General features: G+C 40.0%; 1 protein-coding gene across 26 annotated transcripts in view; it reads right to left on the bottom strand.

Moving 5' to 3' along the window:
* Window positions 1-16,125, bottom strand: part of BAZ2B (bromodomain adjacent to zinc finger domain 2B) — a 167,532-nt gene that overhangs the window by 40,794 nt on the left and 110,613 nt on the right. For 20 of the 26 annotated variants that reach the window (XM_075609279.1, XM_075609286.1, XM_075609278.1 and 17 more), the window contains 9 exons: window positions 15,745-15,929; window positions 15,316-15,519; window positions 13,980-14,372; window positions 11,242-11,848; window positions 10,201-10,482; window positions 9,432-9,492; window positions 9,170-9,278; window positions 8,091-8,192; window positions 1,005-1,215 (listed from right to left, as the gene is read on the bottom strand). In XM_075609279.1, the coding sequence (XP_075465394.1) occupies window positions 1,005-1,215; window positions 8,091-8,192; window positions 9,170-9,278; window positions 9,432-9,492; window positions 10,201-10,482; window positions 11,242-11,848; window positions 13,980-14,372; window positions 15,316-15,519; window positions 15,745-15,929 (2,154 nt within the window). The remainder of the gene's footprint in view (window positions 1-1,004; window positions 1,216-8,090; window positions 8,193-9,169; window positions 9,279-9,431; window positions 9,493-10,200; window positions 10,483-11,241; window positions 11,849-13,979; window positions 14,373-15,315; window positions 15,520-15,744; window positions 15,930-16,125) is intronic. The other 6 variants (XM_075609296.1, XM_075609299.1, XM_075609300.1 and 3 more) reach the window with 1 other exon arrangement.

Raw genomic sequence — 16,125 nt, 5'->3', positions numbered from 1 at the left:
ATGTAATGCAAGTGATACAAATTCTGGACGAGCGACCCAGACTGTCGGAGGAGGAAACAGAGTAATAAGAACATCCCGGTGATGCTGTTTGGTTCTCAATGCGATTGCAAATTCAGTCAACAAAGGTTGGTCCATTGTGCTCGTCTCTCAAATGATGTTCATTATAAAACTAAAGCACTGACAGTTACAGAGGAGAGAGGAGACTACAATAAAGTGCATGTTGATGGCCAGCTTTGCAGTACATGCTATATTGCGCCACCTACTTCGAGGATTGGTCAATGGCATTTCCATAATGCAAACCAAGAAGCATGCTCAAACCACAAAGATGGGGAAGAAAAACCGGACCAAAAAAGAGAGAGATCGCACAGTTGAAAGAAAGAATGAGCATTTCAGCGGTATCATGCTTTGAATGTAAATTACTCATTTTTTAACATTGAAGTGAAGAAGCATTAGCTGAAATCTGGATGGACGAGTGAAATAGATGAGAATGTACAAAAGAAAAAGGTATGGCAAGCTACAGAATTCAACAGAAAACAAACAAAGATGCCCAAAGCTACGTCCAATGTGACAAAAATACACAGTGCAATACCTATATATTCTCTTGAAAAAAAGGGTAATTTAGTTCAACCCTTTGGCCAAAGCGTCTTAATCCTGCTAGCCAACTTCAAGGCATGGGTGTTAGGACCTGCTAATGGTCATGCCTAGAAGCGGCTAGCAGGCTTAAGACGCTTTGGCCAAAGGGTTGAACTAAATTACCCTTTTTCAAGAGAATATATAGATATTGCACTGTGTATTTTTGTCACATTAGACGTAGCTTTGGGCATCGTTGTTTGTTTTTTGTTGTATACATTTAGCCACGCCCACTAGCACTCCTTTTGACACTTAATATATATATATATATATATATATATATATATATATATATATATTATGTGGTAATGTTTGGGGTTTCTCAGAGCTTGAAGGGTATCTGTATGTTTAAGCTACAGAATTCAAAAGGTCACCTTGCGCCTGCAGCTTTCTTAACAACTTTGCGTCATTGTTGACTACGAATTCAGGGCTCCCCACATTGGGTGGCCGTCCTTTTCGCCGTCTCATTCTCGACTCTTCCCTAGCGAGCTGCCTCTCTGGATTTGGTGGCCGGCCTCTGCGTCCTTCCATCGCTCGGATACGTGGAATGATTTCTTCCTCTTTCAGAAGACACCACTGCATTCCCTTTTAATAGGTACAGAAAAATCAGTCATAAAATGTAGATGTGCCTTCCACATCTAACAAAAGCTACATGCACTCCTACAGCCAACGTTGGCTTAAAACCCAAATTCAATCTAATTCCATGGTCACTTACTTTTCTGCCTTGCAACATGCAAAGAATTATTTTATATGTAAAATAAAGATATGTACTTAAGACTAATATAAATTTTATTGAAAAGCCTCATAATAAAACAGTAGCCAATAAAGTGCCTATACAGTGCTGTCAACTCAAGGTGTACTCATCAACCCATTCGTTGCGACAGGCGCCAGCATTGTTCTGCTTTGCTTGGCCCTTTGGGCAGCGAATGTGTGAATAAAGCAGAATATAAAATACTGATGTAGTTTGTCATAGTACTGAAACTTTAATTATGTTCTTCAGTCATTCTTGATTGCCTGGGAGTGAACAACTGTGTAATCACTACCATATTCAGCTAACAGCATACTGTATACTATGAGGAACCTATTACACATACTGTATAATCCAGCACTCAACACTATACTTGTACTAGCGAAGAAAGTTATAATAAACAAATGGTTAGATAAGTCCCCACCTTCAATCAGGGATCTGGAAAGAGAAATATATAATTTGATAGATTTTGATAGAAAAGATTTAATATATAATGGGGATCCACTAGGTGTAATATTTGAAGAAAAATGGGCACCAATTTTAAAATGTATAGCAGAGGAAAGAAGGAGTATTATCATGGGGTCAAAAGAGATATACCTGGTGGGAAAGGAACATCCTACAGAAGAGAGAGAAGAGACGACTTACACAATTTTAAACTGGGTCATATACTATTAAGACTAAAGTTTAACGAAGAGAGATTAAGGTAGCTACCCGGGAACTCCCCCCTCCCCTGTTATTTCTATGTTTGTGTTGAGTTATGAAAATATATATATATATTTATATATATATTTATTTTCACATTGGTGGGAATTGTATACTAGAAACCACAGAAAATATTTTACAAAATTGACTGTAATAGTAATATTTTGGTAAAAACGAGAGGTGGTTAAGGAACATGTACAAATACTGTATTTGAACTATCTACAATGTGTTGTAATCAAAGTAAATTGAAAAAGTGAATACAATGTTTGAACACACATATATTCCAACGCTAGCCTACCAAGCAATTGAAATCCTTGTTTCCTCACAACATACAATTGTGAAATCTTTCTCCTGTATCTAAATAAATCTGATGGGCTAAAGGAATGACAATGGCAATATAACTGCGTGGAAGTGGGTGAAATTGGCTCAGTGCAAACTCTCCTTGGGCAAGTCACTTTAATTCTGTACCTCAGGCACTAAAATTAGATTGTAAGCTCTTTGGGACGGGCACTCCTTGTGTCTGCAAAATGTAATGTACAGCTCTGCATACATTGTCAGTGCGGTCTAGGAAAAATATATGATTATTACAAGGACTATGACAATTACTTGACAGCACTTTCATTGCTGTATGTAAGTGTGAAAAAGTAGTGGGTGTATGTTAATGACTTAGAGAGCTGCCTCTTATTTGATTGATTTAGGAAGCATGTGATAGGGACAAATCTCTAACCCCACAATAGGCAAGCTGGTTATAAAATGTGATGTGATCATTAGAGAGGAGCAGTTTCAACATCCTCTGGCCTCAGGACCCCCTGTACACAAATTACCATGGCACACCTAGTGTTACCCATTTTCATACAGACATTATAGAATGCATGCTCTTCGCCTATAGCATCAACAGCAAAATCCAGAGGCAGCAGTTATTTTTGCACCATCAAAATGGTATTTCCAATCAATTTCCATATTGTGACTTGTGTGATAAACTCAAGTAATCTCCTCTGTGCTTTATCATTTTAAGTGACCTGTGTTTGTCTACGCACGTTATTAGGGTTCAGTGGCTCCCATTTCTTCATCACTTTAAGACAAAATGCATAGTGCTGTTTGTACAAGACATATCTGTATTCTCAATCATGAGCACTTAAGAGATGTCTATGGTATAATGTTTATTTATTCATATACCCTATCGATTCAATGTACATACTGTATATTCCTATATCAAATGGATTGGTCGGATTAGTGTATATAAACAAACTTGAAGCATGCATTGCTATTTGGCTCTGTCTGCAAATACTGCAACAAGGTAATCTCCAATGTCATTACCCTGACCTAACAGCTTTAGCGATATGACACGTGGTTTTGAATAGTAATTGCAGGGTTAGGATCGCCGCAGGAATGTATTTTAGAGGCCACGCAGAAAAGTGGAAATACATGTACAGGTGGTCCTCGGTATCCGACAGTCTGCTTTCCGTCGAATGCCGTATCCGACGCCGCATAATGCAGTCCACTGGACGCATTATCCGACGGCGGAACCGCTTATCCGACACAGATTAACATGGACCCGCAATCTGATGTATGATTTAAACAGAATTTTCTCTGTGATGTAAATTTAAACTTTCCCATATCCAAAGTACTATGGACCAAATTGTTTCCCAGCAGAGCCACTGAGGGCCATTCACTCATTAAGGCAGCAGTGTGGGCATGCAGAATAAGTGAGAACCTCCGAAAAGCAGTTATTGATCCTCATCAGTCTAGAAAGGGTTACAAAACCATTTCTTAGGATTTATGGCTCCACTAATCCACTGTCAGACAGTCTACAAATGGAGAAAGTTCAAGACCACAGTCACTCCACACAGGAGTGGTAGCCCTACCAAAATCTCTCCAAGAACAAACTGGCAAGTCCTCCAGGAAGCTACAAAGAACCCCAGAGTAATATCCAAGGCCACTCTCGCCTTGGTTAATGTGAGTGTTCATGCTCAACTGTAAGAAAAAGACTGAACAAGAATGGTGTTCATGGAAGGATAGCCAGGAGGAAACCACTGCTCTCTAAAAAGAACATTGCTGCCTGCCTGAAGTTTGCCAAAGAGCACATAGATGATCTAAAAACACTTCTGGAACAATGTTGTCTAGACAGATGAGTCAACGATACAACATTTTTGCCTCAGTGAGAAACGTTATGTTTGACGAAAACCAAACACTGCATTCAAACAGAAGAAGCTAATCCCAACCGTCAAGTATGCTGGTGGTAGTGTGATGTTTGGGGCTGCATTGCTGCCTCAGGACCTGGATGGCTTGCCATCATTGACACAACCATGAATTCTGCATTGTATCAGTAGATTTGAGAGAAGAAAGTCAGGCCATCCATCTGTGAGCTGAAGCTGAATTGAAAGTGGGTCATACAGCAAGATAACTTTGAAGATCGAATAACATTTTTGGTTTGAAATATGCGAAAATCCTAAGGTGCGCATATGTATGTATGTATGTATGTATGTATATATATATATATGTATGTATGCATGCATGCATGCATGTATAAAATGTGCCAGTTAATTCCACTTATTATTGTTTATTTTACTTGCCACTTTTGATTTGAGTCTGAAAAGTAATCATTTTGTTTGGTTATGCGAGTTTCTGAATTTACACAGTGGTCTTAAATCCACAACAGCAAATGCTGGCAAACTGAAAAACATTCCAAGGCTCAAATAAAAATAAAAGTATTAACCGAAGCACCATGTTTGTACTATTTCTTATTTACCATTCCTTGTGGGGCACCACTTGTCCCAAACTATTTGTACAATTAGAGCAGGGGTGGGCACCTCCAGTCCTCAAGGGCCACCAACAGGACAGGTTTTCAGGATAACCCTGTTTCAGCACAGTTGGCTCAATCAAAGAATGAGCCACCTGTGCTGAAGCAGGGATACCCTGAAAACCTAACCTGCTGGTGGCCCTTGAGGACTGGAGTTGCGCACCCTTGAATTAGAAGGACCAAGAAAGTGAATGCAACTTTACCATTTCTCAAACCATCACTCCTATGATTGAAGAGGGATGATTTCCACTGATTTACCGGGCTCTTTTGATGGCTTAATATAAACATAGGAAAGAACACAGGCACTCTAATAGATGCAGCAGAACAGAGACCATGGCACAATAACGCAGACAGCAAGTGGTAGTATGATTCACTATAAATCATACCATACAAACATGGCAATTCAAAATGCATAACCACCATGTTTATTCATGCGGGTATAAGATCAGACAGATCCCTCCGATTCCTTGCTGAGATATGTCATGAAAGATGCACAGTGTAACTCAGGGTCCCGGCAACAAATCCTGAAGGCCATGGAGTGGCCCTTGGACGGTCTGTCCTGCTGATTTCATTGCAGCTGCTCTAACAGGTAAGACAAATGTACACACTAAAATGTACTGAACAGCTAAACTGATAACTGTATATGATTCAGATGTTCTAAATGCTTACCGAGTGTTATACATAAAATTACATTTGAGTACACGCCTGTCCCTTCTGCTAGTAATTGTTTTCTAATTGGGCCCTTTGGAAAATTAATTGAAAAACACTGCTGTAAATGATTGCTTGGTTTAAAGTAACGCAACACACATTTTGTTTTTTTGCAACTTGATTCATGGCCCCTTGATATAAAAGCACTGCTGTAGAAAACGTTATGGTTGAACAATGCTGCTAAAATATCCAGAAGAAAATCAATTTATCTGAATACAAATATATGGGGGGGGGGCTCCCAACATCTTCTTCCAAATAGTGCTTTAATCAAGGCTAGAATTAGACACTGCCTCATTCTTTAAAGCTCCAAATTGACTTTGAAGTTTCAAAGAATATTTTCTTTAAATGTGGCCTTTTCTCTTTTTGTCCTTATCATGTACTTTACTGTTGAATCCTCTTTCTATAAAAATTATTTTTGTTGTGCCATTAAATTTGTCCACCATTATGAATGGTCTAAGTAAGAAATGCTGTAAACATTGATGCTAAATTGGAACAAATCGTAGACCAGTGGTTTCTAACCTTTTTTTGTTTTGTTAAGGAACCCTATAATTATATTGTGAAATTCTATAGTACCCCAACCCCATGTAATAGTGAGTCTGTGATCAGATGCATTGTAAGGACCCCCAACCCCCTCTAATAGCGCCTGAGATCAGATGCATTGTAAGGAACCCCAACCCCCTCTAATAGCGCGTCTGAGATCAGATGCATTGTAAATTCTTCTGTATTTGGTACAATTTTAAAATGACCTGAAAATTGCCGGGAACCCTTTAAGGATGTCCGGGGAACCCAAGAGTTCCTAGCAAAACTGTAGTAGACCAAGCGTTAAATGGCTGAGTGTTTTCATGCGTTTTTCAGTGGAAATGTTGGCTAGAGGTGTTATCTAGATGCTTTAGTAAAAAAAATACATACAGAAAACAAAAACGTACAACAGAGGGACACAATGATAACCTCAGACAGTATCACACCTCTGTCTAAAGAAACAATGCTCGCAGAACGCATTGTGAAATTAAACAGTCACATACTCCCATGCAATAACTGAACCATTTTGGATGGGAAAGCCTTTCTTAGAAAACTTCACCTGATAAGGAACACTTATGAGCTGAACATTAACATGTCGCACACCGGTCCCCAAACCTGCCTTATCCTATAATCACACCGCTTACAGTGCCTCAACTGCAGCCAGGGAAACAGCAGGTCGCATGAGTGCTCATGTGCAGGTCATTACCCAGAATCCTTGGCAGCAGTGCGATTATGGGATAAGGCTGGTTTGGGGACCTGTCTGAGACATGTGACTGTGCTCATAGGTGTCTTTATCATTACTGCACTCTGTATGGTGAAGGGTTTTTGTCACTCTTTTACGCCGTATAACTTGTTTGTGTAATTTGCACTTCGGAGGTTGACATTTTAAAATGAGGACTATAAGCTCATATTCAATATGGTTGTCACAGTTTGGGAAACCCTAAACTAGGGGTGCGCAAACTGGGAGGGCATTCAATTAAATGCCAGGGAGCGTGAGCGAGGCGTCGGTAGCTTCCCTTACCTGGTCTCCGGCGGCTTCCTGCAACGCGTCACCATGGTAACGCAACATCGAATGACGCCGCTGGGTCACGAAGTCACGTTGCCATGACGTTAGAAGATGCTGGACACCAAGTAAGGTGAGGGGTGGGAGCAGGGGGGGAGGGGAGAGAGCAGGCAGGGGACGCGAGCAGGGGGGGAGGGGAGAGAGAGCAGGCAGGGGTCGCGAGCAGTGGGGGAGGGGAGGGAGAGCAGGCAGGGGGCGCGAGCAGGGGGGAAGGGAGAGAGAGCAGGCAGGGGGCGCGAGCAGGGGGGGAAGGGAGAGAGAGCAGGCAGGCGTGCGCAGACTGAAAAGTTTGCGCTCCCCTACCTTAAACCATAGATGGTGCTCAGCAGTGATTATGGTGCTCAGTTTGTGTGTATTACTGTATGTGCTAAGGAGGTTTCAATGGAGATGTTTCAATGAAACTTGCAGCGCATGTTTCATACACATATAAAAGGGCACTGTTGCATGCTGCAAAAGGCACATTTCCTACTTAACTTAAAACACTATAAGTGTACTTTTCTAAAATAATTCTTGTATGTCACAAAAACCCTTAAAAAATGTAATATTTAAAACTAGGGATAGTGCTTTAAACTATCAGTAAATTATAATTAGATAAATATATGTATATAGATATTGCATATACCAAGTACATGGACACAAAACACTACTATGGACACACAAAACAGTACGCAAGTACTACTACACACACACACACACACACACACACACACACACACAAACATTATTATAATTAAACAATTTCTGATAATAAAGATCTTACGGCAAAGTTATTGTACTAAGCTCATTGGTTTCTCATTAATGGCGAGTTAAATTGTAATTAAAATAAATAGTAACGTAGCCAATCGTTCAAGTCAAATTTCTAAAAAAAATTACTTTGTAGCTACTTGGACTAAAAACTTGTTTTGTTTTTATGTGGATACCTGTGGTCCATCTCTGGCTTCATAGAAGTCACCCACTCTTATTTTTGCACTGAAGCTGAAACTGTCCCTTGAGACATCCATTATTCCATTTCTGCTGAGATACTGAAAATATCACAGATTTTTCCACTTCAGGTTTTCGGGGAAAAAAAACAACAGCCCAACTTTGTTGCCCAGCTCCCCGCAAGTCTGCATGCGCCATCGATGATGCACATACTAACACTAGAGCAGTTTACGGCACTATTTAATGTGCAATATTCCCTTGAAATAGAAGGCATGCTGAATTATAAAGTCACACTGGGTTTAACTAGACACCTCCAACTTTCCAAAGCACAAGGGAAGTCTCAATTCATTACAGGTTCCAGCCAGTAAGTAGAACAGCTGGACTTACGGCTGCTCCCCTCGCCCTTAACTTGATGAAAGAGCTCTCTGATGTTTGGATGGTTACATAATTCCCTGTTCTAGTAGTGTGATAGATTGAAGAATTACAATCACCATATGACAGACATCTGTTGGATGTCCTGTACTTTCTCTAAAGAGAAAGGAGAGCGCATACAGCAGGAGTGGGCAACTCCAGTCTGCAACGGCCACCAACCAGTCAGGTTTTCAGGATATCCCTGCTTCAGCACTAGTGGCTCAATCAGTGGCTCAGTCAAAGACCGGGCCACTGATTGAGCCAGTGAAGAGATTCAATCAAAGACTGAGCCACTGGTGCTGAAGCAGGGATATCCTGGAAACCTGACCGTTGCTGGCCCTTGAGGACTTGAGTAGGCCACCCCTTGCGCAGAGCATAGAAATTCCCAGCATCACTAAACAATGCAGCATGTCTACATATAAGACAGGAATACATTCTTTCTCACAAAAGGAGTGGTTTGTCTAACCACTTTTTCTCCTGGAGAGCTCTGCAACACAATGGGAAGAAATGTATTGCTGTGGTTTCCTTAACAGAAAGGATACAAAATATTAGCTACATCCAACTAGACATTTTTTTATAGCACATACATTTGCTTAATGGAAACAGTTATTATTCATGTATAAAAGAAGCTAGATTTTTTTTTTAAGCCATTGAGCATAAAATATACCTTCATTACTTCTGGGTACTGTCTGATTTTCTTTCCACACGGAGCATAATAAGTTACTTCTCCCTGAAGACGCCCACCAAAGTTCTTTAGTCTTGTTTCTCTTTGCCAGCTATGTAAAATATTAGTGTATGTTACAAAATATTTATTGTGCCTTTTAGAACAAGCAGAGTGGGAGGGATCAGAATGATTTCGCTCTAAGTGCAACACTGCAATTCAAAATGTAGGGCTGGCGTGAACGGCTGAAAATCTAGACATGACCTACCCATATTGTAAAGGAAGACGCAGTTCCCGTTCGTCTGTTACTCTTCGTCTTTTGCCAGAACCTTAAACAAAGGTCACATGGTTAAACCAATGGAACAGGGAATGTGGCACAACACAAGGCTATCACATAAAATAGAGAAACAATAAAAGTCGACTCTTTGCTACAGTGATTAAACATAATCTCAAGTCGAACCACGACGTTTGGAAATGATAATGTCATTATCCACACTGTTTGCTTCTATGGGTTACTATTAGGCTGTTATGAATAAATAATGTCTCGCAGTATTGAAAAGTAATTTCCCCTTGTTAACAAAATATAAGCAGTGGCATTCAGTAAAGCAAACACTGGGGACACAGCTGTTTATAAGAGATCACCATATTTTTACACAGAATCATTTTCATTGTACTTTCTCATCTTAAAATGTAACCGTTTTTACAATACTGCTGTGTCCCCTTGTCCAGAAGTTGCTTCCCTGAGATGCTGGTATCTATATTATCTGCATAATATCGGCTTTTAACCCCTCCACTGTAAAGGTTGTACACATTTTTAAGTTTACACAATGAACAGTTTATGAGTGTGATTTCTCATAATTTGGCTCCATTTAACAAACTGATATTTTGATCACAGTCTCTCAATGAACAGGAAAGCCATTATACACAGCCCTTCCGCAGCCAACGGGACCTGCAAGGCTTTACTCTGTAATTGTAGGTTCCTCTGGAAGGGAAGGAGCTCTCTATATGCACAGAGTAGACTGAAAAAAAGCAAATACCACATGGTGTGCTTGGGCTAACAACTGAAGAAGGGCCAAGAAAGTCAGGTGACTGAGCGTCAGGACACAGAGCAGCAGGGGCAGAGCCGGGACCCTTCATGACTTGCAGGTTTAGGGGTGTTGAGTGACTTGTAATACTGCTGGATGTGCTGTTAATCGATGAAGCTGTTTTGTTAAACTTCAGTGGGGTTTTCTCTCCCTCTGTATCACTGTCGGATTCATCTTGATCTTTATCGTCTTCTTCTGACCCTTCTGAATCAGATTCGGAATTACTATCGGAATCTGTAAAAAAGTAAAAATGAAATAAGACATTATGGCCGGAGGACACCTTAAGGGTTCTTCACGTTGACTTCCGGCAAACACCACATTGTAAATACGGCACGAAATCCAAAAAAATAATCGTAATCTGTAGTCAGACACAGAATAAACACATTGTCAGAATTCTATACGGTAGACTTTGATGTTTATATAAAACACTTCCTAAAGTGATAAAACCTGGCATAAAGATGCTATTTAGTTGAAAGATCACAAGTAAAATGCATGGACAAGGTTTTCATATTGCAAAGCTAAAATGGTGGATAACCACCCCCCCCCCCCTAAAAAAAAGTGTGATCTGATATTGCACAGTCCTTGTTAGTAAACCTAAACTCTCCAATGATGTCATATAATAGACCTTGTGATATGCAATGTTTGAATACTTGTAATCTAAAAAACTCTTCATGAGCTATGAACAATAACAAGGGGGTTCTTCTTTCAGAATTAGAGGAGGGACATACACTAAGGAAACCACAGGCTAATCACACATTTTCTATGTCGTTTATAAAACTGCCCGGGTTTTCCTTGAAAGGAAATGGCAGACATCTAAAATGAATGGGGGAAAAAAAACCTACGTACAAGTAGACACGCAGAAAAGAAATAATATGTGTAGAAAGTATATAAGTACATGGGTCTGCTGCTTGAATATCCACCAGGTAAAATAATTATCTATCTTCATTTCTGTTATGTAAAAAATAAATAAGGTGTATGTAGAAAAATACTGACCTGACTGACTATCAGAATCATCTTCTTCATCATCTTCATCCTCGTCATCTTCATCATCTTCGTCGTCATTCTCTTCATTGGAGTCATCAGAATCCTTGCTGCTCGGAATGTCGGAATCTGTTCCCCGGAATTTTTCCAGTAATGACTTTGCGGCATTAAAATTATGGGGGGTCTTTATTGCTGGTGCAGAATTATTGCCCAAAGTTTTCTCTTTACAAAGGCTTTGTAACACGGGAGTGCCTGCGGATCCAAGAGCAGCCCTGCTGGAAGAAGTCTTTTTCGCGCAAGAACTCAGATTGATAGGGGAGGAAAACTGAGAGCCTGGAGAAGTAGCAATGTTCTCATTTATTTTACTCTGGCTCCTTGATTTGGTGGTAAGTGCTAGAGGGGCATCCTGGATGACACACGGAATTATTCCATTGGGTTGGTGGTTACCCAACAGAGCGTTTGTCAAGAATGGGTTTGAGTGATTATTCTCTAATGATGTCGGTTGATGACCTACTGAACTAGGTTTAAGAACTGGCAGAGCTTCCGTCGTCTTTTTCTGGTGCTTGGAGCCCTCCTGTGGCTTGTTTAGCTGTGCTGGGAATGAGTGTTTGTGTTGATCCTGTTTAAGAATAGAAAGGCAAAAACCATTGGTGAGAAGGAAATAATATTTTGGCTAAAAGTATTACCGATATTAAGTGTCTTATCAGACGTTGGTTTAAAAGCGGAAAAAATACATTCCACCATATACATCACAACAATAAATTGCCAATACTTCATTGCTTGCGATATATAATCTCCATTCTTGCAATATTTGTTTCTTGCAGTGGACTGATAAGATTATTGGAGGAATATTGAATTTGAAACCTGCATATAGATGGTACAAAAGCAATGGAGAGCTGCTGTATGGGAAGAAGAAAATACAATTAGTTACTACTTATTTAATAATATGAGCTTTCTGCACTATTCAACTCAACAGCACTGAAGAGGGCAGACTTGGTTAGAATTATCAAACAAATCTCTCCCAAAGGGATCATTTGAGGTAACACTAACTCCAATTGTGTTTATCATATGTAATGTTTGGATAGAGAATTTCCTCATTGAGATTGCAGTGGTGATTTATAACAGTGTCAGTGCTTTGATAGTAACACAACTATTTAATCAGCTAATACTACAACTCTACGGAGACAACTTGAAAATACTGACACAGTACGCTTTGAAGGTTTGTGCAAGTAAAAAAAAGCTACGCCTTTAGTAATGAAAGGCCAGCAAAATATGTGGTATCTTTCTGCTGTACTAGCTCAGGACAAGGAACAATTTCTCAATATAGTTCAACTCTTAAAATACAGTCGCAAATTAGCCCAGTCATAATCACAGACCAAAATGGTTGTACGTGTGTTGTGCTGAATTTTGAGCTGCAGCAGACTTTGTATTATTCCAGGAATTTCTGCAATAAATGTCTGGCATTCTCTAGAATTTCAGTAAAGCACGAGGAATGTGTATCATTTTCTTAATGCCAACCAGACGCAGAGGTACAATGACCCAAGTAAATGTTAAAATGTAGGAAAAGGATTCAACCTCCTTGCTGTAGCTTTGAAAACAGTGACAGAACATGTTAATTCCTTTAAGTGCGCACAGAGTTAAAGGTGCAAATTCGTCAACATGTGTAGCAGGTCCGTTTAGTAGAAAAAGGGATAAGCCACCTATGATATGCATCACAGACTGTTCATGGGGTTCCAGGAACCGCATGTCTCTGTCCTTTACCCGCTGCTCTATTGCATAGTACAGTATGTGATCCTATAAACATATGTATGCAATGAACCAGGAGGAGGAGCGGACAATAGGGAGAAAAACATTCTACAGCAAAGATGCAATGTGACAATTCAAGGGCCAATGCTTCCTAGGATCACAATATACGAATGGCAGTACCTGATTAAGGGGTTACACCTGGGCGATCGAGGTCTTTATTATTATTTTTTTAACCAAAATCTGACACCTTTAAGGATTGTAAAATAATTCTGTAAAGTGAGGTTTGTAAACATGATGAGCTGACACGTGGGAGGGGTTTCATTACCTTTGACTTCTCCCTTTTGTCTGATGTCACGGTGTTCAACAAGCATTGCTCCGCCAGAGCCCTCCTCCCCTTATCTTTATTGGCTCTCTGATAAGAACAGCTCGATTTAAAGCGGCAGTAGTAGTTTCTGTTTTACTTTCCGCTCAGGCCCAATTAGTCGGCCATTTAAATACTCAGTATAAAACACCAGTAATTACACCTGTAAAGGGGGCAGGGGTTCCTGCAACTAAAAATTATTCAATTCAGCTCTTGGGGGAACCCCACCTCCCTCCTCCCAATTCTGTATACAAAAAGAAGAAGAAAAAAAAAGAGAGGGTGTAGTGGCATGTATGTATGTATATCTTTATTTATATAGCGCCATCCAGGTAAGTAGCGCTTTATATTACATGTGACGTAATATTATAACACAGGAAAAAGTGTTCGGTGGGACTGCTGCATTAAGATAAATCAGTTAAGTAATGTGTAGCATTTGGCCAATTCTAAAATGGCAGCAATTTCCGCTCATGTTAACAGAGATACAAAGACGACGTATTAGTCTGTGTTTGAAGAAAATGTGAGAAAAAGCAACATTTATACCTTCGTTGGCTTCCTATGTGAACCAAACCCAGAGCCTGTAACCAACAGCTACGTGTCTACATAGTTACATGGAAGTTACATTGAAACGGTTACGTTCTCTTACCCTTTTTAATCTCAAATCGTTGGGTAAAGGGGCAGATTCTTCTGAGGTATTTTTGTTTCCTGTTAAGAGTCCGTCAGAAGAAGGAGCTCCAAGCTTCAAATATGCTTCTATGTTGGATTGATTTCCCAAAGTCAAAGGCTTCACACTGGAGACCAACCCCGTAGACTGGATTACACTGGTGTGTTTGTTTACAGCCTCCTCCTTGGCCTGAGAGCTTTGGAATATAAAGGGAAGATGCTGGGACAAAACCTGAGAGTGTTTTTGCTGGGGCTGGAATGGCGAGCGAGTCTGAGAGTCCGAAAGAAGAGGTATCTGCTGGTGTGTTTTTTTCTCCTGGGACTTCTCAATTTTGCTTCCATCTGTTTTCAGGTCGGTGATGTTATGCATTAGCACCTACAAAGATCAACCCAGATATGCAAGAACACATTATAGTTCATATATGTAGATCACATTCATTTACTTAGGAACACATTGCAAATGTAATGGTTGCTCAAAGCAAGACAACAAACATATCAATGAAAAAGGCAGTGTTCTAGTGATATAAAAAAGCAATGTCTAAATATTGCCAAGCCTTTGAGCACATTAGAGCCAATCACTTGAACGGTCCTGATGTGTGGTATGGCTTAGCAACATTTTAACGAGTAAATTAAAAAATACAAAAATAAACCCACAAATAAGAGATATACCGGTACCTAATGTTTTTTTATGGGACACGTTTCATTAAACGACTACTAACCTAGACGCCACACATGCAATATAGGTAACGTGTAACAATATAATAACTATTTCAATAGGGCATTGTTAGAATTCACACCATTCTCAGTAGAGCAATAGTGTTTATAGGAAATTGGGGAGATCCAGTTTAGATGAAGGTAATGTTAGAGGGCTAGAATCAAGGTCACAGCATTATGACTTAACACTGTGTAATCAATAGCCACATGCAATTAATCTCTGGAATTTGGAGTTTATGTAGATAGGTAGTGTATAGTGTAATAGGAAATCTATTTCTCGCTTCCTGTTAGTTTACATTAAAAGGCTGGCAGATGTAATGTGGTAATTCGGTATTGAAAACATCTGCATTAAAGTTTACAGCTTTCTGGGGGTTCCCTGCCCCTTTGGAAAATTAGCTGAAGAGCCTTGTTATGTGTTAGCCCGTGCATTATTAAAGCACATATTTACTAAGAAGTGCTATTCTAGAAGACACCTTATTGTCCATTCAAGTCAACGAGCCATAAGGTAATCGCCAGCACCGGATAGGCATAGCACCAATTACAAAAAGCAAGCAAGGAGGTTGTGCATGTATTTATACTCAAGTAGAAACAATGTCATTTTGTACCTTGCTCTTGTTTTTAGTTTGTGCTTCACTCTCAGAATCTGAATCATCATCGTCATCATCATCACTCTCTTCAATGCTTTGGTCTTCCTCCTCCTCTTCCAAGTCATCAGAATCGCTGCTACTTATCCCTTCACTTGATGTGTCAGAAGACGAGCCAGAATCGCTGTCACTGGAGCTTTCCACTGCTTTCTTTCTTTGCTTTTGCTGGAACGACAAACTCACAGTGACTTCCACAGCAAACACCAAATTGTAAACAAAGGTCCATGACAAAAAGGTTGTAATTCAGTTAAAGTACCAAGTCATGCTGCCCCTTCTATACAATATTAATATTTACTTCAAACTTTAACATCTGTAGACATTTTTGACCCTAAAGAATAGGATAAATGGAACACATAAATGTTCTGTCGTTTAACATAAGAGAAAATGTACCTTATCTTTCGTTTTTTCACTTCTAGTATCGGGCTTGCTTTGCTCCTGGTTACATGAACGTCCTCCTCCCACTGATGCCGCAGTCTTTGCTTGTACTACAGTACTTGCCGTAGTAGTTGGTAACACAGATGTGCAGTTACTCGTTACTAACATTGGGCTGCTTCCGTTCATGGACCCGTTCATGCCTTTAAAGAAAACAGTGGTCACTTATTTGGCCGTATGGGTATGTTAAAATGGCGGGATTGCTGTTACAATGACACGTAGCTAAACAGGGTTGATTTGTTTTCCTAGGAGATGCAGAACAAGGCGTTGGCCCGCTCTGCTTAGCCAGGCTCAGTTTCACCCTGTCGGAGCCCTCTGTCACTTGGGGTAGCTCAGTGG

This window comes from Ascaphus truei, chromosome 7 (assembly GCF_040206685.1).
Source record: "Ascaphus truei isolate aAscTru1 chromosome 7, aAscTru1.hap1, whole genome shotgun sequence".
NCBI classification, from domain to species: Eukaryota; Metazoa; Chordata; class Amphibia; order Anura; family Ascaphidae; genus Ascaphus; species Ascaphus truei.
The sequence above is the reverse complement of the archived record's forward strand: the minus strand, read 5'-3'. Positions and strand labels throughout refer to the sequence as shown.